General features: G+C 37.9%; 1 protein-coding gene across 1 annotated transcript in view; it reads left to right on the top strand.

Moving 5' to 3' along the window:
* Positions 1–23,793, top strand: part of DNAH11 (dynein axonemal heavy chain 11) — a 363,940-nt gene that overhangs the window by 95,065 nt on the left and 245,082 nt on the right. The window contains exons 29-30 of the mRNA XM_030822211.1: positions 17,860–18,009; positions 20,821–21,054. Of these exons, the coding sequence (XP_030678071.1) occupies positions 17,860–18,009; positions 20,821–21,054 (384 nt within the window). The remainder of the gene's footprint in view (positions 1–17,859; positions 18,010–20,820; positions 21,055–23,793) is intronic.

Consider the following 23,793-nt stretch of genomic DNA (forward strand, 5'->3'; position numbering starts at 1 on the left):
AAAAGGTGCTTGTGAGAAATGAGCTTTATATTAGGGGATAAAAAGCACCATTGGATCTTAAAGGAGCAAATATCTAGACCCCACATTCCCACAAGCGCAGTATGTTTTTATGCAGAGCTTCCATTTGGTTATCTTCCTGATAGAGTAAAAGTGTCTCAGCATATGAATTTCAAGAAGATGGAGCTCAATAATCATTCATAGTATGCCAAAACCTTCACTGCCAGGAGGATATTCTTCTTTAGAAAATTAATAGGAAAAAGACTCAAAATATACATGGTAAATTGAGGGCATGCGAGAATGAATGAGTTCTAGTTAAAATGAAATCCATAAAAAATTCTAACTTTCCTAAAGGAAGTAGAAAGCTGGAAAGATAAGATGTATCTAATGTGGAGGAAGTGGTTGCTCCTGAGTTTAAGTTGGGGCTGAAGAAGGAATGAGAAAGAAGGAGCAAAAGGACACAGAAAAGGGGGTCATGGTTTTGACCATCTTGCCATTGGCTCTATTTACCTGCAGCTGAGGACCAAGGAATAGAAGCTGCTCGTGAAAGTGTAGTCTGTCACGGAAAGTACAGTGTAAGAGCAACTCTGCTTGGCATGACTTATGAATATGCAATATTGTAAATGGATACCTTAATATAAAGGCAGCCTGATTCACCTAGAGGTTCAGGTATTTAGGTGTGTGACAAGAAAATAGAGAATCTACTTTCAAAATAAATGCCATAAATTATATATCCCTTGGAGATTATTCTTGATTATCTTCTCAAAATGATGAATATGTGGTTAATCACAAATTGTATAACAATATGCACAATTTTTTCTTCATTTTGCACATGTGTTGCCACTGCATTGTATTCTATTGTAGCCCCTTTGGAATTCTCTCCATAGCCAATGTATAAGTTGTACAACAACATTAAGGTTATTATAATGTGAGATTAAAGTAAAATATCACTTCAATGTTATGAGATCCAAAAATTAAATGTTATAAATGTGGCATCCTGCCAGCAAGGAGTTTCTAGGCCCTTCTGTGGAATCTGAAATTGTTCTGGTCTCAGCCTTGCTTTGATGTCACTTGATGAAGGTTGTTCAGTTCCAGCTTAAACTCAGTGGATAGAGCTTCCAGCTATAAGAGATTAGCTTTTAACAGAGTGCTGTTCTTTCTGGAAACAACTAGAAAAGCTGGATGAAATATTTAACTAAATCTGTTTAAATGCACTGAAGAGCATTTAAAGAGTATTGAAGAATTAGTGTTCCACGGGCTAAGATAGCAGCAGAAGAAAGCACAAAGAGATTTGCCTAGTGTTTGGTGCTGATTTCTCCTCAAGACATTTGATAATTCATAGATGTGGCCAACGGCATTAGAAGCTGATCAGAGCTTTCAAGAGGCTCATGGAACTTGAAAGAAGGAGAAAAATAAAATAAAAACTGGAACTCAGGCCCCATTAAGGAGGATATATACAGAGAATCAAACAATAATAAGAAATGGTTCTAAGGTGGATTGGATAGAAATTTGCCAGGGTAGGGGGAGGAGGAATCTACTATATCTAAAAATCAGATACCTAAATCAGATATCTAAAAATTAGATATCTCCCATATCTAAAAATCAATTCCAGATGGATGTAGATCTAAATGTGAAAGGTGAAACAACATGTGAGGAAGGATATCTTCATAATCTTGCGCTAAGCAAAATTTTCTTAAATTGGACACAGAAGTCCTAAATATAAAGAAAAAATTGGATAAATTTGACTATGTTAAAATTATAAAACTTTAGCTTATCAAAAGATACTGTTAAGAGAATAACATTGCAAGCTGCAAAGTGGGAAAAGATGTTTGCAATACAAACAAAAGACTCATATATGGAATATATAAAGAACTCCAACAAAAAAACAAAGGCAGATAATCTAATATAAAAGTGGGCAGAATACTTACACAGACAGTTCACAAAAAAAAAAAAAGATTCTGATGGCTAGTAAACATAAGAAAGGTTGCTCAACTTCAGAAATCATCAGGGAAATGTGAATCAAAACCACAATAAGATGAAATAACAGGAACTGGATTTACCTTCTTGCCTGAAACAATGAAAAGTTTCAACAAAATATATGAAAAAGCAGTTTTCTAGACACTGGACATCAGGCAGTGGGGATTCATGACAGATGAGGAACAAATGGAGTGAGCACTATGATTGTCTCAGTTGTCTGTCCTGAGAGAGTTTCCAGGCCATAGCACATGAAGGGAAACCCAGACAGAGTCCAGAGTGGCTATACTTTGCAGAACTGAGTACCACAGAGGAAAGAGTTGTACAAAGAGAACTCCAGAGACTTATGGAGAGTATTAGGCAGAGTGCACTATATGTGAGGAAACTACCCAGGCCTGGGGAAAGAAGTATTGAGTGCCCAATGAGCTCCAACAGGGCAAGAAATAACGGCTGTTTCTACCAACTAGGCTTGAAGCCCTTATAATTTATAGGCAGAATACTGACAGGGTCTTTCCTGGTAGTGGGGAATAAATAGCTCTAGATTAGACACTGCTCTAGTCCCACCAAACAAGCCTTAAATAGCAGTATCCAGAAGGATCAAACTCTTTCCAAGTAATTCATCCCAGGAAAAAAAATCTCAAAAGTATGGGAGTGAAAATATATTCATTTTTAAGCAGGGTAAAGTTCACAATGTCTGGCATTGCATTAAAGTTTACTGAGCATGTGAAGAAATAGGAATATTCAACCCATGAAAAAAGAGACAAATCAAAACTGACCCAGAACTGTCACAGATGATAGACTTGGCCAATAAGATATTAAAAGTAATTATATGTGTATTTCATGTGTTCAAAAAGTTAAGTAGAGACCTGGAAAATATCAGAGAGCTTAATATGTGTGCTAGGACTTCCCAAAGTGGGGAACAAGAAGAACGATAGAAAATATTTGAAAAACAACAGCCAAAAGTTCTCCAAATTGATGAAAAGTACAAAAGTATAAATTCACAGACTTAAGAAATTTAATGAGCCCAAACACAAAAAAACAGGAAGAAAACTACACCAAATTGCTCAAATTGGTCTAAACAATATAGAAGTCTCAAAATCATCCATAAAGCCATATTTTATACAAACGAACAAACATAAGGATGCCAACAGACTTCACACTGGAAACAATGCAAGTAAGCAGACAGTGGAGTAGCAACTTCTTTTTTTTTTTTTTTTCTTTCTTTTTTTTGAGACAGAGTCTCACTCTGTTTCCCAGGCTGGAGTGCAGTGGCCTGATCTTGGCTCACTGCAAGCTCTGCCTCCCAGGTTCACGCCATTCTCCTGCCTCAGCCTCCCAAGTAGCTAGGACTACAGGCGCCCACCACCACACCTGGCTAATTTTTTTTGTATTTTTAGTAGAGACAGGGTTTCACCTTGTTAGCCAGGATGGGTCGTGCTGATCTGCTCCTGCAGCTCTGCTCCAGTTCCGCATTCCTGCCTCGCCCCAGTAGCTAGGACTACAGGCCCCACCACACCTGGCTAATTTTTTTTTTTTTTAGTAGAATTTCACTTTTAGCATGTCTTGATTCTGACCTTGTGATCTGCCCGCCTCGGCCTCCCAAAGTGCTGGGATTACAGACATTAGCCACTGCGCCTGGCCTACAGCGGAGTAGCAGTTTCAATGTACTGAAAGAAAAAAAACACCTGTAACCCTAAAATTTTATACCCAGTAGAAATACCTTTTTTAAAAAGGATAGCAAAATAAAGATGTTTTAACACATTCAAAAACTCAAAGATTTCATCACCACCAGACTGGCACTACAAGAAATGTTAGAGAAAGTTCTTCAAGCAAAAGGAAGATGACACTAGATGGAAATTTGGATCTATACCAAAAAATTATGAACACTGAAATGTCAACTGTATGGAACTAGACAAAATTGGAGCATTAGCCAATCATTAGAAGATGGAACGGTACCAAAAACATAGAAACATTGAAATAATATATACGTAAGTTTAAATACTGGCTCTGTTGATTACTGGCTATGTTATTGCTTAACCTTTCTGAACCTCAGTATCCTTATATACCAAATGCGGAAAGCAGTAGGTATTGTCTGTTTGGCTTCTAAGTAACAGGCAAAACAAAGTGCATAAAGAACCAATAAAAGTATGTAACATATAATAATGTAAAATTGGCCACAAATTCTTTCCCTTCCTGTATCCATGCCCTTTCAATGTGATGTGGCCATATTGATCAAGGCTAGATAATAGTTCTCCATTTGGGTTGCCATATGACTTGTTTTGGCCACTGTGTCATTAGCAAAAGCTTGAAAATTTTTTGTATACCATCACTTGCCCTTTTGCTGCTCTTTGGAAACCTGTAACCATCCCATCATGAATGAGTCAACCCTAGCCTGCTGGATAATGAGATGAACATGCCCATACCCAAGCTACCAGCTGAGCAACCATCACACACGTGAGAGAAGCCATCGATCACCAGCAGATTACAAATGTGTGGGAGAGCCCAGCTGGACTAGCTGAGGCAACCCAAAACCAACACACAGAATTGTGGCTGATGAAGAAGCCAGTAAATCTTGGGGTGTTTTGTTATACTGCAAAGTTAATTAATATATGTTAGTTATGTATTTACATATTTATATATGTTATGTGGATATACATTCATCAGTATCAAGGACTTTATGTGCTACTGATTTAAAATATTTTACTTGAAATTTAAAAACAAAGCAAAGAATTGATTAAAACAAGTACTAACCCAAGTTTTTGTTTTCTTTATTTCTTTAATTTTTTTCCCTTCTTGAATACCCTGATATCATTGTTTTGACACCAGTGAGTTTGGGAAGATCAGTGAAAACATCATAAGTTAATGTGTTTCTCTTTACTAGGCTGAAATACTCTGCCTAGTAAAGTATTCATTTTCCCTTCTCTTTTTAATTGGCATAGATATTTCCTAAATTGTTGATATGATTTGGGATTCAAAAAACACGTATACTTGCTCATACAATGAGATATCAAGATCAAACCCACCAAAGGCTAAAATTAAAACTCACTAAACAATGGAAAGGTTGTGGAGTAATGGGAATGTTCATATCTAGCCATCAGTATTGTAAATTAGTACAACTATTTAGGAAAACTGCTTAACAACATTTTCTAAATAGGAATATATCATACATTTTTATCTAGCAGTTCACTTTTTCAGTGGACACTCAGCAGAAATACATAGATGGACCAAAAGAAGTATACAAGAATTTTCATAGCTACTTTATTTATGATAGTCCCAAATGGGAAACAATGTAAATGTCCCTTAACAGTGGAATGGCTAAATATTTTTATATATTTTATTGTCTTTATACAGTGGAATACCACATAGCAATAAAAATGAAAAAAGCCTAGTGCTATACCAGATAACATGAGTAAATTCAAGTGACATAATATCGAACCATAGGAGGCAGATGCAAAAGAGTATGTACTATGTGAATTCACTTCTGTAAAGATAATGTCCCTTTTTAGAGAAATAGTAACTGGCATGCACCTTGAGGAGTCTTATGGGTGCTGGTATCCTACTCTTTTTTTTTTTTTTCCTGGAGATAGAGTCTCACTCTGTCACCCAGGCTAGAGTGCTGGAGTGCAATAGTGCAATCTTGACTCACTGCAACCTCCACCTCCTGGGTTCAAGCAATTCTTATGCCTCAGCCACCTGAGTAGCTGGGATTATAGGTGTGCACCACCGCGGCCAGCTAATTTTTGTATTTTTAGTAGAGATGGGGTTTTGCCATGTTGGCCAGGCTGGTCTCAAACTCCTGGCCTCAGGTGATCTGCCTGCATTGCCTCCCAAAATGCTGGGATTACACGCATGAGCCCCCATGCCCAGCCATTATTCTATTCCTTAATCTCGTGTTAATCACAAGAGTTATGCTTACTTTGTTAAAATTTATTAAGTTGTACTCACATGATTTTTTCCCATTTTTCTGCATATATGTATTCCAATTTCCAAAAGTTTATTTTAAAAAAGCCCAGCATTTGTGTTGTGAACACATTTATTTAAATTATACAATTTATGCATGTAAACATTTTATGAAAGAAACACCAAATCAACCTTATATGCACTGATATGGATATGTTTAAGTTATAGTAATAAGTGAGAAATCAAATTACAAAATATTATACTGTGATTTTATTTTTGGTAAAAGCAAATCTGGATTATGTAAGTAATTGCATGTTCATTACTGAAAGTTTGACAATTATAGAAAATACATTAAAAAGTTGAGATTAATATACTCATTGCTATTTTTTTTTATTTTTTTTTATTTATTTTTTATTTTTTATTATACTTTAGGGTTTTAGGGTACATGTGCACAATGTGCAGGTTTGTTACATATGTATCCATGTGCCATGTTTATTTCCTGCACCCATTAACTCGTCATTTAGCATTAGGTGTATCTCCTAATGCTGTCCCTCCCCCCACCCCACAACAGTCCCCGGAGTGTGATGTTCCCCTTCCTGTGTCCATGAGTTCTCATTGTTCAATTCCCACCTATGAGAGAGAACATGTGGTGTTTGGTTTTTTGTCCTTGTGATAGTTTACTGAGAATGATGGTTTCCAGTTTCATCCATGTCCCTACAAAGGACACAAACTCATCATTTTTTATGGCTGCATAGTATTCCATGGTGTATATGTGCCACATTTTCTTAATCCAGTCTATCGTTGTTGGACATTTGGGTTGGTTCCAAGTCTTTGCTATTGTGAATAGTGCCGCAATAAACATACGTGTGCATGTGTCTTTATAGCAGCATGATTTATAGTCCTTTGGGTATATACCCAGTAATGGGATGGCTGGGTCAAATGGTATTTCTAGTTCGAGATCCCTGAGGAATCGCCACACTGACTTCCACAATGGTTGAACTAGTTTACAGTCCCACCAACAGTATAAAAGTGTTCCTATTTCTCCACATCCTCCCAGCACCTGTTGTTTCCTGATTTTTTAATGATGGCCATTCTAAATGGTGTGAGATGGTATCTCACTGTGGTTTTGATTTGCATTTCTCTGATGGCCAGTGATGATGAGCATTTCTTCATGTGTTTTCTGGCTGCATAAATGTCTTCTTTTGAGAAGTGTCTGTTCATGTCCTCTGCCCACTTTTTGATGGGGTTGTTTGTTTTTTTCTTGTAAATTTGTTTGAGTTCATTGTAGATTCTGGATATTAGCCCTTTGTCAGATGAGTAGGTTGCAAAAATTTTCTCCCATTCTGTAGGTTGCCTGTTTATTCTGATGATAGTTTCTTTTGCTGTGCAGAAGCTGTTTAGTTTAATGAGATCCCATTTGTCGATTTTGGCTTTTGTTGCCATTGCTTTTGGTGTTTTAGACATGAAGTCCTTGCCCACGCCTATGTCCTGAATGGTATTGCCTAGGTTTTCTTGTAGGATTTTAATGGTTTTAGGTCTAACATATAAGTCTTTAATCCATCTTGAATTAATTTTTGTATAAGGTGTAAGGAAGGGATCCAGTTCAGCTTTCTACATATGGCTAGCCGTTTTCCCAGCACCATTTATTAAATAGGGAATCCTTTCCCATTCTTGTTTTTGTCAGGTTTGTCAAAGATCAGATAGTTGTAGCTATGCGGCATCATTTCTGAGGGCTCTGTTCTGTTCCATTGATCTATGTCTCTGTTGTGTACCAGTACCATGCTGTTTTGGTTACTGTAGCCTTGTAGTATAGTTTAAAGTCAGGTAGCATGATGCCTCCAGCTTTGTTCTTTTGGCTTAGGATTGACTTGGCGATGCGGGCTCTTTTTTGGTTCCATATGAACTTTAAAATAGTTTTTTCCAATTCTGTGAAGAAAGTCATTGGTAGCTTGATGGGGATGGCATTGAATCTATCAATTACCTTGGGCAGTATGGCCATTTTCACGATATTGATTCTTCCAACCCATGAGCATGGAATGTTCTTCCATTTGTTTGTATCCTCTTTTATTTCATTGAGCAGTGGTTTGTAGTTCTCCTTGAAGAGGTCCTTCACATCCCTTGTAAGTTGGATTCCTAGGTATTTTATTCCTTTGAAGCAATTGTGAATGGGAGTCACTCATGATTTGGCTCTCTGTTTGTCTGTTATTGGTGTACAAGAATGCTTGTGATTTTTGTACATTAATTTTGTATCCTGAGACTTGCTGAAGTTGCTAATCAGCTTAAGGAGATTTTGGGCTGAGACAATGGGGTTTTCTAGATATACAATCATGTCATCTGCAAACAGGGACAATTTGACTTCCTCTTTTCCTAATTGAATACCTTTTATTTCCTTCTCCTGCCTGATTGCTCTGGCCAGAACTTCGAGCACTATGTTGAATAGGAGCGGTGAGAGAGGGCATCCCTGTCTTGTGCCAGTTTTCAGAGGGAATGCTTCCAGTTTTTGCCCATTCAGTATGATATTGGCTGTGGGTTTGTCGTAGATAGCTCTTATTATTTTGAGATACGTCCCATCAATACCTAATTTATTGAGAGTTTTTAGCATGAAGGGTTGTTGAATTTTGTCAAAGGCCTTTTCTGCATCTATTGAGATAATCATGTGGTTTTTGTCTTTGGTTCTGTTTATATGCTGGATTACATTTATTGATTTGCGTATGTTGAACCAGCCTTGCATCCCAGGGATGAAGCCCACTTGATCATGGTGGATAAGCTTTTTGATGTGCTGCTGGATTCGGTTTGCCAGTATTTTATTGAGGATTTTTGCATCAATGTTCATCAAGGATATTGCTCTGAAATTCTCTTTTTTGGTTATGTCTCTGCCAGGTTTTGGTATCAGGATGATGCTGGCTTCATAAAATGTGTTAGGGAGGATTCCCTCTTTTTCTATGGATTGGAATAGTTTCAGAAGGAATGGTACCAGTTCCTCCTTGTACCTCTGGTAGAATTCAGCTGTGAATCCATCAGGTCCTGGACTCTTTTTGGTTGGTAAGCTATTGATTATTGCCACAATTTCAGAACCTGTTATTGGTCTATTCAGAGATTCAACTTCTTCCTGGTTTAGTCTTGGGAGGGTGTATTTGTCAGGAATTTATCCATTTCTTCTAGATTTTCTAGTTTATTTGCATAGAGGTGTTTGTAGTATTCTCTGATGGTAGATTGTATTTCTGTGGGATCGGTGGTGATATCCCCTTTTTCGTTTTTTATTGCATCTATTTGATTCTTCTCTCTTTTCTTCTTTATTAGTCTTGCTAGCGGTCCATCAATTTTGTTGATCTTTTCAAAAAACCAGCTCCTGGATTCATTAATTTTTTGAAGGGTTTTTTGTGTCTCTATTTCCTTCAGTTCTGCTCTGATTTTAGTTATTTCTAGCCTTCTGCTAGCTTTTGAATGTGTTGCTCTTGCTTTTCTAGTTCTTTTAATTGTGATGTTAGGGGTCAATTTTGGATCTTTCCTGCTTTCTCTTGTGGGCATTTAGTGCTATAAATTTCCCTCTACACACTGCTTTGAATGTGTCCCAGAGATTCTGGTATGTTGTGTCTTTGTTCTCATTGGTTTCAAAGAACGTCTTTATTTCTGCCTTCATTTCATTATGTACCCAATAGTCATTCAGGAGCAGGTTGTTCAGTTTCCATGTAGTTGAGCGGTTTTGAGTGAGTTTCTTAATCCTGAGTTCTAGTTTGATTGCACTGTGGTCTGAGAGACAGTTTGTTATAATTTCTGTTCTTTTACATTTGCTGAGGAGAGCTTTACTTCCAACTATGTGGTCAATTTTGGAATAGGTTGGTGTGGTGCTGAAAAAAATGTATATTCTGTTGACTTGGGGTGGAGAGTTCTGTAGATGTCTATTAGGTCCACTTTATGTAGAGCTGAGTTCAATTCCTGGATATCCTTGTTAACTTTCTGTCTCGTTGATCTGTCTAATGCTGACAGTGGGGTGTTAAAATCTCCCATTATTATTGTGTGGGAGTTTAAGTCCCTTTGTAGGTCACTCAGGACTTGCTTTATGAATCTGGGTGCTCCTGTGTTGGGTGCATATATATTTAGGATAGTTAGCTCTTCTTGTTGAATTGATCCCTTTACCATTATGTAATGGCCTTCTTTGTCTCTTTTGATCTTTGTTGGTTTAAAGTCTATTTTATCAGAGACTAGGATTGCAACCCCTGCCTTTTTTTGTTTTCCAGTTGCTTGATAGATCTTCCTCCATCCCTTTATTTTGAGTCTATGTGTGTCTCTGCACATGAGATGGGTTTCCTGAATACAGCACACTGATGGGTCCTGACTCCTTATCCAGTTTGCCAGTCTGTGTCTTTTGATTGGAGCATTTAGCCCATTTACATTTAACGTTAATATTGTTATGTGTGAATCTGATCCTGTCATTATGATGTTAGTTGGTTATTTTGCTCGTTAGTTGCTATAGTTTCTTCCTAGTCTCGATGGTCTTTACAATTTGGCATGTTTCTGCAGTGGCTGGTACCAGTTGTTCTTTTCCATGTTTAGTGCTTCCTTCAGGAGCTCTTTTAGGGCAGGCCTGGTGGTGACAAAATCGCTCAGCGTTTGCTTGTCTGTAAAGTGTTTTATTTCTCCTTCACTTATGAAACTTAGTTTGGCGGGATAGGAGATTCTGGGTTGAAAATTCTTTTCTTTAAGAACGTTGAATATCGGCCCCCACTCTCTTCTGGCTTGTAGAGTTTCTGCTGAGAGATCAGCTGTTAGTCTGATGGGCTTCCCTTTGTGGGTAACCCGACCTTTCTCTCTGGCTGCCCTTAACATTTTTTCTTTCATTTCAACTTTGGTGAATCTGACAATATGTGTCTTGGAGTTGCCCTTCTTGAGGAGTATCTTTGTGGCGTTCTCTGTATTTCCTGAATCTGAATGCTGGCCTGCCTTGCTAGATTGGGGAAGTTCTCCTGGATAATATCTTGCAGAGTGTTTTCCAACTTGGTTCCATTCTCCCCGTCATTTTCAGGTACACCAATCAGACGTAGGTTTGGTCTTTTCACATAGTCCCAAATTTCTTGGAGGCTTTGTTCATTTCTTTTTATCCTTTTTTCTCTAAACTTCCCTTCTCTCTTCATTTCATTCATTTCATCTTCCATCAGCGATACCCTTTCTTCCAGTTGATCGCATCTGCTACTGAGGCTTCTGCAATCTTCGCATAGTTCTCGAAACTTGGCTTTCAGCTCCATCAGCTCCTTGAAGCCCTTCTCTCCATTGGTTATTCTAGTTATCCATTCTTCTAATTTTTTTTCAAAGTTTTTAACTTCTTTCCTGTTGTTTTGAATTTCCTCTCGTAGCTCAGAGTAGTTTGATCGTCTGAAGCCTTCTTCTCTCAACTCATCAAAGTCATCCTCCATCCAGCTTTGTTCCGTTGCTGGTGAGGAACTGCGTTCCTTTGGAGGAGGAGAGGTGCTCTGTTTTTTAGAGTTTCCAGTTTTTTTGGTCTGTTTTTTCCCCATCTTTGTGGTTTTATCTACTTTTTGTCTTTGATGGTGGTGATGTACAGATGGGTTTTTGGTGTGGATGTCCTTTCGTTTGTTAGTTTTCCTTCTACCAGACAGGACCCTCAGCTGCAGGTCTGTTGGAGTTTACTAGAGGTGCACTCCAGACCCTGTTTGGCTGGGTGTCAGCAGCGGTGGCTGCAGAACAGCGGATTTTCGTGAGACCACAAATTCAGCTGTCTGATAGTTCCTCTGAAAGTTTTGTCTCAGAGAAGTACCGGGTTGAATGAGGTGTCAGTCTGTCCCTACTGGGGGGGTGCCTCCCAGTTAGGCTGCTCAGGGGTGAGGGACCCACTTTAGGAGGCAGTCTGACCGTTCTCAGATCTCCAGCTGCATGCTGGGAGAACCACTACTCTCTTCAAAGCTGTCAGTCAGACAGGGACATTTAAGTCTGTGGAAGTTCTTGCAGAGTTTTTGTTTGTCTGTGCCCTGCCCCCAGAGGTGGAGCCTACAGAGGCAGGCAGGCCTCCTTGAGCTGTGGTGGGCTCCACCCAGTTCGAGCTTCCTGGCTGCTTTGTTTACCTAAGCAAGCCCGGGCAATGGCGGGCGCCCCTCCCCCAGCCTCGCTGCCGCCTCGCAGCTTGATCTCAGACTGCTGTGCTAGCAATTAGCGAGACTCCGTGGGCATAGGACCCTCCGAGCCAGGTGTGGGACACAATCTCCTAGTGTGCCGTTTTCCAGGCCCGTTGGAAAAGCGCAGTATTAGGATGGGACTGACCCGATATTCCAGGTGCCGTCTGTTACCCCTTTCTTTGACTAGGAAAGGGAACTCCCTGACCCCTTGCGCTTCCCGAGTGAGGCAATGCCTCGCCCTGCTTCGGCTCACGCACAGTGCGCTTCACCGACTGTCCTGCACCCACTGTTAGGCACTCCCTAGTGAGATGAAACCGGTACCTCAAGCAGAAATGCAGAAATCACCCGTCTTCTGTGTCGCTGGGGCTGGGAGCTGGAGACCGGAGCTGTTCCTATTCGGCCATCTTGGCTCCACCCTTTACTCATTGCTATTTTTGAGTTATTATAGTTTTTAAGTGTGTCTGTGTTTGTGAGTTATAACATACATACTTAATCAAAATTGGAATATTCCTCTACAGTTTGATGTTTCGTAGCTGTAAGAGGTTTCATTTTATGAATGTGCCATACTGATTTAACTAGCTTCTAGAAGGCTTTTTTTTTTTTTTCCCCAATTTAGGCTCTTAACCATATTGCATGCCTATTTCCCTGCACTATCACCAAAACTGTTACTTTATTGTATTATTTTATTATTATTTTTTTCTTTGGAGATGGAGTTTCGTTCTTGTCGCCCAGGCTGGAGTGCAGTGGTGCAATCTCAGCTCACTGCAACCTCTGCCTCCCAGGTTCAAGCGATTCTCCTGCCTCAGCCTCCAGAGTAGCAGCGATTACAGGCACATGCCACTACACCCAGCACATTTTTGTATTTTTAGTAGAGTTGGCGTTTCACCATATTGGCCAGGCTGGTCTCAAACTCCTGACCTCAGGTGATCCACCTGCCTCTGCCTCCCAAAGTGCTGGGATTATAGGCATGAGCCACAACGCCCGGCCCAAAACTGTTATTTTTTTAAAAAAAATACATGCAACTATTTACTATTTTGACATATTGACTTCAGTTTTTACACATGTAAAAATCATGGACTCACTTTATCTCATTCTAGAGAATATCCACAAAAGACCAGGGCTGCCCATATTTTGGTCATGATTTATATTCTTACAAATATTATTGTGAATATTGTCATTATGAATAAATTAGTTAATGAAAACATATGAATGAGTCCTGAGGTGCTCACCAGGCCAGGAGAGGCACTAGGCTTTGTGTGTATTTTATCCCATTAATCAGCAGCAGCAGCATCTTTAGGTAGAGAGGGCAAATACGAACTTAGATATAGGCAGAAAGCAAGTGGTACGGTTTGAGAATATAATTGTAAGCTGTAGTAATTTCATCTTTTTTCCTTTTTTATTTTCATTTTTATTTTTATTTTTTTTTTGAGACAATCTCGGTCTGTCACCCAGGCTGGAGTGCAGTGGCACGGTCTCGGCTCACTGCAACCTCCGCCCCTCCAGGTTTAAGCAATTCTCTGCCTCAGCCTCCAGAGTAGCTGGGATTATAGGCACGTGCCACTTTTCCCTTTGTTTTCTAAGTGAACAGTAGCTGGAAGTCATGAAGGTAGACCAACTGATCACTGTATGCATTTTAAATTATAAAATTAGCTAGTGATTAAGTATTTTCAGTTTACTTACAATTAGATAAATGTAAGTTCTTTTATTTCATAAGAGGTTCTCCCTGTGCACAGTTCTGATATTTATGAATTTCAGTTACTAAGGTTTGGTTAAATAACGCCAGTGCCCTGACAACAGTTCAAATTTCAGCTACTATGGTAAATTAACTGAGTGATTGCATAAAGCACATAGTTGATTACTAACTCTCCAACCCACAAAAATCACTGCCTAAGTAACAGATGTGCATCATGATCAGTGACAGTCATGTCACATCTTTCTAATTCTGTCAGTGATCAGCCACTGTGCAGCTTTTACTCCACACAGAGGCAGCTAAGCTTGTAGTTCTATGATCAACCTACATGACATTTTTCATTAGTTAATGGACAGAAGGAAATAGTAACAAAGTTGGAAGTGTAGCAAAGAAATGAAAATTGATAATGCTAGAAGCAAAAATGGAATCAAACATAGATGGGAGTCACAGAAGAGAGAGCTGATGGACAGTGACAACCAGATACCACCAGAGAGAGTGATATGCAACCAGGGGAACTTAGTGAAGATAAACTTGGGAACATAAATGACAACGGTGGTTTTGACAAAAAGAATGAAGGTGTACCAGAGGAAGTGATGCCAGGAAAAACAAACATATTAAATAAAACAAACCTCCCAAACAACAAAAACTGACTTCACATTAAAGAGACTTGCAAGAAATTTCATGACATTGAATGCTTGAAAGATAAAATGTTGATGGCCAGATATAAATTCAAAGGGAGTATGAGTTTGTCAAGGCAGAGAAAAGATGCTCATTCTGTACCTTAAGTAGTAAGATGAGAAGGAGGCAAGTGCTATTCAAATAAGTTTTCTGCAAAGAAAACTGTTTAGTGTTTTAAAATGCAGTTGAGAGAATATTAGTTTATGGATTTTTTTGATCTCCCTGTATGTTTATAACCAACAGTGAGAAGCTTTAATGTTTTGACACAAATTTGTAAAGGTCATTGTCCCATAATAGGTTTCTCCCATTGATCATTTAGATTGCATAATGTGATTTCAGATGGTGTGGTCATTTTTATGATTTTGTACTATTATGCAAAGTCAGGACTACCTGTATTCAATTTTTGCACTAATCTTTTAGAAACCTACTTAAAATACATGATGAGTTATTGGTTCTTTTTAAAAAATGATTTGAGGTGCTCATACCCTTTCTCTATCAAAAGAGGGACCTACGAAATATTAGTTTTTTTATTATTTATTTATTTATTTGAGATGGAGTTTTGCTGTTGTTGCCCAGGCTGGAGTGCAGTGGCGCCTTCTCGGCTCACTGTAACCTCCGCCTCCCAGGTTCAAGTGATTCTCCTGCCTCAGCCTATCAAGTAACTGGTATTACAGGCATGCGCCACCATGCCTGGCTAATTTTATATTTGTAGTGGGAACAGGGTTTCACCATGTTGGTCAGGCTGGTTTTGAACTTCTGACCTCAGGTGATCCACCCACCTTGGCCTCCCAAAGTGCTGGGATTACAGGTATGAGCCACTGCACCCAGCCTAATCTATTCTTTTTAGTTGTAAAATGAAAGGCCTTTCCAAACAGCTCACTGGGAAGAAGGAATTTTAATTTTGGGTTAACAAACACGAAGAGATCTCATTAAAAATAGAACAAATCTGAGGGCAACAGGGGTCACACTTGTTAAAAAAAATCGTCTTGTTCCCTCAGAAAGTTTAAATAGAAGACAATATGAAAACATCTAACTTCAACTATGCCATGTATAGGAAATAGGAGAACTCTGCCTAAGGTTTGTGTTTCCTGGTCATTGAGTTACTACAGAGCTAGAAGTTCTCGAAATTATTTTCTCACCTAAGCAGTAATTTGTGAGGGTGTCTGATGGCTGAAGTCTCATTTATCCAAAGGCTTTTCAGTTGAGTATTATCTAGGCCGATTACACAGTAGAAGCCATTCAACATCTGTGTACTTCCTGGCCACTTCAGCTGTGAGAGTGAGTTATGAGATTAGTGGAGACTTTCTCTATATTAATATCCTCTGGGTAATGTACAGGGATGGAGGAGAATAGAACCCAAGCTGTGATCAGGCAGCTACCACTCTATCTGTGTTTAAAGTAAACGAGAGTCTCAAAAACTCATCTATTTTAAACTCAGAGGACTTCTTGCTGTGATTTTCTTTGATACTAAAACTGCACGTACAGCAAAAACGAAAAGTCTGAAAGCTTCAAAGATTAAATCACCCTAAAGAAGTTCCTTACCAATATTGGTGTTGGTCTTGTCATGCAGAAAATTTTGGCAGGTTGTTACTCTTTCTAGAAGCTGCTATGGTATACTTATCATGTCCGGTCAAACTGCATTTCTAGACAAGTTTGTTACAGCAGTGGGGCCTATATGCTTGGAAATGTTTTGTATCGCTTCACCCTGTCTTCTGGTTATCAGCAGCTCATATTTATTTTTTTCTGTTGAGATAAAATTTAACATAAAATTAACTGTTTTAGGTATGCAATTCAATAGCATTTTGTACATTCACAGTGTCATGCGACCACCTTCTATCTAATTCCAAAACATTTTCATCAAACTGAAAGTAAAACCCCCTATCCATTAAGCAGTAGCTTCTCATACCCCTCCTCCAGCCCCTAGCAGCCACCAATCTGCTGTCTGTATCTATGGATGTATCTCTTGTGGATATTTCACATAAATGGGATAATACAAGATATGATGTGTGGTATATTGTGACTGGTTTCTTTCATTTAGCTTGTATTTTCAAGATTCATCCAAGTTGTAGCATGTATCAGTAATATTCCTTTTAATAACTGAACAATATTCCATTGTATGAATATACCACATTTTGTTTATCCATTCATCATTTGATGGACATTTAGGTTGGTTCCACCTTTTGGCTATTGTGAATAATGCTTCGATGAGCAGAGATGTACAAATACCTGTTTGAGTTCCTATTTTCAACTCTGTAGGTATATACCTAGGAGAGGAATTGCTGGATCATTGCTAATTCTATGTTTAAGTTTTTGAGGAACCACAAAACTGTTTTCCACTTAGCAGCTTTTATTTACACCATGAATAACAAGGGAACATGTATTCCTATTTCTGATACTTCCTCTAGGCCGACCCTTGCCCTTTACTCAGTCTACCCCTAGAGAGATGATAGAGTAATTTCCCCAATTAATAAAGTCTGTTCTCTTTTGTCTCCTTGGGTGTGAATTTACCCACACAACACGTCATTCTCTCCTTTCCTCCATGACAAAAACATAGGGCAGTGCTCCCCAGAGGAGGATTGTTCTGGTCTGTGCTAACATAACAAGATAAATAAGTGTTGTTCATTCTGGGTGGCAGTTGGAGGCCAGTTAGATTTTGTTCTTCAAACTGACTTCTGCAAAATAAATGCTAAGGTTTTGTCTTTGATCTGATGTTTGTTGTTGGTGGTTTTTTCCCGCCCCCACCAAATTGTCTGGAACCTGCATAGAGTTCAATGTGCTATTTACTGGTTTTGTATTGGAGAATGCAAAACTTAGGATGTAAGAGGTTATGACACCAGAAGAACTTGATCTTTATAGATGTGGCCTGGAATTATAGATTCAATGTCTAACTGCCACTTACTTTTAGTTATGTCAACTTGGAGAATTTACCTCATATTTTAGTTTTAATTTCCTCATCAATGAAAAGGGAGAAATCCTACTCACCTTTCTTATGTACCAAGGATACTGTGGGGCTCACCAAAGTATCAAGGCAAGTGTGTGTTAACAGATAATCTCCCCCAAAAGTAAAATTCTTTCTAATTGACATTTTTCATTTCAGACATTTTAATAGCTTTCTCATAGTGTACACTAATGCTGTGAATTTGAATTTTTAAAACTTGACTACAGAAGTCCCAGCAGGATGCCTGTCTACAGGAATATGGTACAGACAGAGAAGTCAGTAAGCCTCCAGTCATCAAGTAGAAAATAGGTCACTTTTCATGGTAAGCATTCATCAGCGAACATATGATGATTTGACCAGAGTGCCTGGCCACTTCTCCACCAAGATCCTTTCAAGCTCTGATATTTTAGAAGTGACTTTTATCTTGAGGGAAAACATTTTGAGGCAACTCTAACTCCATAAAGTTTCATGACTTCGTATGGCATCATCTCTAGATTATCAGAATATACCTACAGTAAGAAATTCTCTTATCTTTTCTAATATTCTCATTTTAGGTAACACATCACCTTGCCAAACTTTTCGACAGCATTGCAGATCTGCAGTTTGAAGACAATCAGGATGTTTCTGCACACAGGGCAGTTGGAATGTACAGCAAAGAAAAGGAGTATGTCCCATTCCAAGCCGAGTGTGAATGTGTGGGCCATGTAAGATTTGATTATGAGGTTTTCTATGCTAGGGGAATATTATCAGCATACTCTTAGAAGGTTGAGTTAAACAAGAAAAAAAATTCAACCCAGGTCAAATCAGGCTCTGCTTAGTTTTGTGCTTGGAGGTTCCTTTTTATCTGTATCCATTGTGATAGAGGGCTCTTCTGCTATGCGTCCCAGTTTCTACTCATGCGGCTTTGGCACCCAGCAGGGTCTCAGAGACGCTAGGAATTGAGCTAGACAGAAGCAACTGTCACAGATTGAATGAGTGACCCCAGAATTAGTAGCAAATGCAACTCAGTGACTGAGTCTCCTACAAAGCGTATTCTGTTTTCACCACTGCTCAGAGAACAGAGAAGGGTTATAGTGAAGCAGCACCTTGCAATAAAGCTTGTTTTAAGGAGGCTTTGTGGTTCAGTAGTCCATTGTGAATGTTATAAATGGCTCCTCGTAAATAAAGTTGATTGAGTCTAGCAAGCTGATGTCCTGTACTCTAATTACCATGTGCACAGAGTTAAGTTAGCATATTCTCTCCTCTCACAGCCAAATACCTCAAAAATATTCTTAACAGTTATCCACAAGAATGGCTCATTATGATTTATGAAAGCATTTCTGGTGTGTTCAGATGATTTAGGGGAATTGCATCTTTTTATGATGAAGCTTGTGTAGCTTGGGTTAATCCACAGAGTAACTGAAGGAATAGTGTCTAGTGGAGAACCATTTGGGTTGGGGCAGGGGTTCCTGAAAGTATTTGCAGAAATGTGAGTGGCAACCTTATTTTACAAGGGTTTTCTTTACTCCTTTCTGTTGCTTTTTAATATTGTACCAGAAAAATCCTGCCAAATGAAGGAGAAGCAGATGGTGGAATACTTTGATTAAAATATATTTTTTGATCTCTTGGGCTTTTTAGGATGATATTATAATGATTGGAAAAAGTTGCCATAAACTCTCTTGACAAAAGTGTGTTGCTGTCTGCTCCCTCCCAGCAAACTGCTCGCCGACTGGCATGATGCCTGGAGGGGGATAGTCCAATTGATGGATGTCGTTGTCACTAGCAGGAATCCTTGATATTGAAAGTTTTTATAGTGCTCTAATTCATTCTGTATAAGCAACTTATGCTAGAGACTTGTAAACATATACAAATTCACCCTCTAATTGCCTTCATTTTATAAAAAGATGCTTTTAATTTGGTGCTTTTTCGTATTTCTGTGCTGTTTTAATTGGATACCCCCAATTTAGTCCATTAGTATATTCTTCAGCAAGTGTTGAATACCTACTATGCATCAGATACTAGGTCAGGCTTTGGGGTGTTCAGAAATGGCCCTTGTCTTCGAGGAGCTCTTAGACCCATTGAGAAAATGGATATGCACATAATAATGGAGGTAGCAATTGTTATAGGGGGTTGGTTGAGAAGTACCAAAAAGGGAAGGATCCAGCAAGCACCTCATCAGAGCTTAGTTCTCAAACCATACTGAGTTAGGTTGCCATTGTTGGCACAGTCATCTGTATCTGAGCTGACATATTGACATATATGTTTGTTTGGTCTTCCCAAATGGACTGCAAAGTTCTTGAGAACAGGTGGCTGTGTGGAGGCTATGGATCCCAGGGTATCCAGGAGACGTACAATAATGGCTGAATTAATGAGGGAACTTGTTGCTTGGTGACATTAAGAGTTACCCTTAGTTATTAAGGCAGAGATACCAGACCCCATTGGTTAGATCAGAACAACCTGATCTAATTTGGTTAATCTGAACCCATGCATGTTAACAAAGCACAGTTGTGAAGCCAGAGGGAAGGCCCTTAAGAAGAGATACTGAGGCTATTTCCAGAGCAGTGTGTTTCCTGTTTCTTTCAAGAGAGGAGGTTGTCAGCTTATTAACCACATACCACTCCTTCCCAATTCTTCAGAGGTTCTAGGCATGCTGCTGCTCTCTTCACAGGGGTGGAGGAAGAAATCAGTTGTATCATCTTCAGAATCTCATGTGATTCTTGGTATTTATTTATTATAGTCACTTTTTATTGCTATGGTCAATTATTTGCAAATAATATATGTATCATTTTAATTATATGATATCCCAAGGAAATAAATACCTGGATTAATATAACAAAATACATTTGAACAGGATGGAAACTGGGCTAAGTTGTATTTGTGGGAGCAAACTAAGCTTCAATTTTTTAAAAAAAAAAGATTAATTTTTACAAGTCAGCAGTAGTCCTGTCTCTAATACTCTCCTGTGGTCTAATTTCTGACAAGTGTGAAGATTAGAGCCAGTAGGGAATATAATTAAGGTACTTGCTGAAAACATTTTATCTTAAAACTGTGAACTATGAAGATTTTAGAGAAGAATTTTCAGTGGATTTAAAAATTAATAGAAATTAACTGAATTTTTATTATTAAAGCTCTAGAATATGACTCATACCTCTATAAGTGTCTGTGATATTTGGCTTCTGAAAACACTGTGTGTTACCAGAGGGGAATCTTGGTCTAGAACCTCCTTGCCTTCAAAGCTGAGAAATGAATAATGAAGAATCCCTTTTCTGTTTAGGCTGTGGAAAGTTGTTAGCCAGCTGGTGGATAAAATCAGATGAGCATTATTCCTGGGAGAAGGCAGGTTCCTGTAGGAGAAAGGTTTCACCAATCAGTTGTTCACTTTCCCCTTTGAGTTATGCCTCTTGCAGTTTTCTACCTGGGTTTAAAATGAATCCATCTGGGGCTTTACCCTCTGCATGGCCTTAGAGCCAGTAGGAGGATGAAATTATCCTTCCGTAGTTAAGCCTGTGTTACAACATTTCAACTTGCTTCCAAAGGTGGAAACATGGCTTCTGCAACTTGAACAGACTATGCAAGAAACTGTGCGTCATTCTATCACAGAAGCCATAGTGGCCTATGAGGAAAAACCTAGGGAACTGTGGATTTTTGATTTCCCGGCTCAAGTTGCACTAACCAGCTCACAAATATGGTGGACCACAGATGTTGGAATAGCCTTCAGTAGACTGGAAGAAGGCTATGAAACAGCCCTGAAGGATTTCCATAAAAAACAGGTATTTTATAGATTTGTGATTTTGAGACATAAAGGAACTTCAAGATGTAAGCTTTCTTCATTTGTTCTTTTAGTCATTCATTTACCTAGTGTCTTCTGTGTGCAAAATACTATGCTGGGAAGATTTTAGCAATCAGTTGTTAAATCATTTTTTACCTTTGTGGTATCCTTCTAAATTTGTATATGGGTTTTTAAAAAGTACATCATGTCTATTGTCTTCTAAAGCTCTAGGATAGCACTCATTCTAGATACTGTACATGCTTATTTTCTTCTGTGTAAGACTCTCCAACTAGGCAGATCATGTATTTATTAGAAAATATGTGCATGATTTGCATTATTCCAAATGGTGGAGGGTGGCTCAGCAAGAGCAAATATTTTCATGGGCTTTGGTTTTCTGTTAATTATAAATTACAGATGAGAACTTTGAAAAATAATCTATTTTGAATTCTATTTTATTGATACCAGTTATCCAGTGACCTTTCCTTAAGTCTTTCATCTTAATATGTGCTGTGAGCTGTATAACAGTTCAGAGATGTAGTCTTTCTTTGGGCCTATAGATTCAGAGTATATTAGGCTTGAAAAGGAGTTTAAGTATTAGTTTGTCTACTCTTCTGGTTTTCAGTGGATAAAATCTGAATCCAGAAATATGAAGTGGCTTTCCCAATGTTGCACAGTTTATGAGTGAACCTGGTAGGATTGTACCCTCTTCCTGGTACTGAGTTAGAATGCTTCCCAATGCTCCTCATCACCCCTTTTCTGCTTTAGCAGTACTTTTCCTTCAATACCTTAAGAATCAAATAGATTTAGATAGTGAGTGATCCTTGTATTGTTAACACATTTGAAGATTCAAGTGTGGATTATTCCTTTTAATTTTGCTCTTTCAATCTTGCATAGCAACCACCCAACTTATTTATATTACTAAAGAAGTTTTTGTACCACTTACTTTTGGAGAAAAAGAAATTCTTGATTTTACACTCTTAGGAAGATAAGGTAATGGTTTCTATTTAATAGGCTTGAAGTTACAGGATTCAATTTAAAGAAGTGGCTGGTTTCTTCCTAGGGTGCCATCTTTGCACCCTAGTAACTACCACTTGGATGCTGGTTTCTTCCTAGGGTGCCATCTTTGCACCCTAGTAACTACCACTTGGATGCTGAAGCTGAGTAGTTAAATTTTTTTTCATGGACATAAATAACTGAGATAATTAATTAAATGTAATTCTGTTATGCCTTTCTTATAAAATAGCCTCTGGTTAGTTAATTTATTGATATTTATGCTTTTATTATGAACATTTTCATTATGCATTTAAGGACATTTAAAAATACTTGGTTAAAATAATATCCTCTTTTAAATTTCAGCTATCCTCAATCACTACTCAAACTCAAATCTTTCTACAAGCATATTCCTACTTATTTTTCTCTGTTTTTTTCTAACTCTTATCTCCAACTTGTCTTTTTTTGTTGCTAGACTATTTTGTTTCTTATAAGGTTAAATGATGTTTTATGGATATTTATTATTTATATCAGCTTTTTTGTGATTTCTTTGTTATTGTTTGCTGTTAAAGATGATAAAGAAAATATAGTCACAGAAAATGAAAAGAAGGGACATAACATTTAAGCAACACCCATAAATTCATTTTCAGGAGAAAAATTATTAACATTTTGGCATGCAAACATCAAAAGTTTTTTCTCTACTATCTTTATCTGTCTTTATGAATGTATAGACATGCCTATTTATAGGTATAAACATGTATAAATCTGTAGCTATTTATATATAATGTAATTATTTATGTGGCTCTGTATCTGTGTCTATAGATACACATTTTAAAAAATTCTTTTACATTCCATACATTTATTTGATTACTTTATATTTTCACTCAATATATTATCTACATTTTTTCTTGTCATAAGTATACATCAGATCCACACTAAAAGTGACTGAATATTATTTCTTTATATGGATATACCAGAATTTATTTTCTTTCTTCTCCTTTCTTTCAGTTTACTCTGGTTTTCTAACTTCTTATCAGGCACTGTTCTAGGTTCTGTGGTTCTAGCAGTGATGTTCCTCCACTCAGGCACTTACATTCTACTTAATCGTTAATAGATCTTATGTCTCTCCTCAAGAATCTTAGGATCATTTATTCTGTTCTCCACTCCCCATCTTACCTGCAGTCATTTAGACCTGATTTTTAAAAAATTATCCATTAATTATGGTGGGAGTGGTATTATTATTTCAGATCTTAATTAGATTTACCAACATATTTACCAATGACTTTGCTCATTTTTTATTTATTTTTCACCTGATTCCTTATTTGTGAATTAAATTCCCTTCTTTATATAGAATATATGTTAGCAGTTTGTGCAGTGATGAATTGTTACAGGAAAATTTTTGGTCCCTTGTCTTTATTTTGACTTCCTTTTTGATAATTTAGCTGGGTATAGAATTCTAAGTTGATAATTTTTTTTAATACCTGAAAAATATTTTTCCATTTATCTTATGGCTTTTATTATTGTTATTGTAAAATCTTATGTCATTCAAATTATTTTTCCATTGTAAGCTATCTTTCTTGTTTTGGGATAATTTTAAGATTTATTTCTTTTTGTGGTTCTGATAAAACTTTTTTCCTTGTAGCATATGATTAAGAAGAAAGAGGAATCCAGGGCCGGATTAAGTAGGCTCAAATCTCAGCTTCTACTATTTATTAGCTATGTGACTATGGACAAGCTATTTAACTACTCT

Source organism: Nomascus leucogenys, chromosome 11 (assembly GCF_006542625.1).
Source record: "Nomascus leucogenys isolate Asia chromosome 11, Asia_NLE_v1, whole genome shotgun sequence".
Lineage (NCBI taxonomy): Eukaryota > Metazoa > Chordata > Mammalia > Primates > Hylobatidae > Nomascus > Nomascus leucogenys.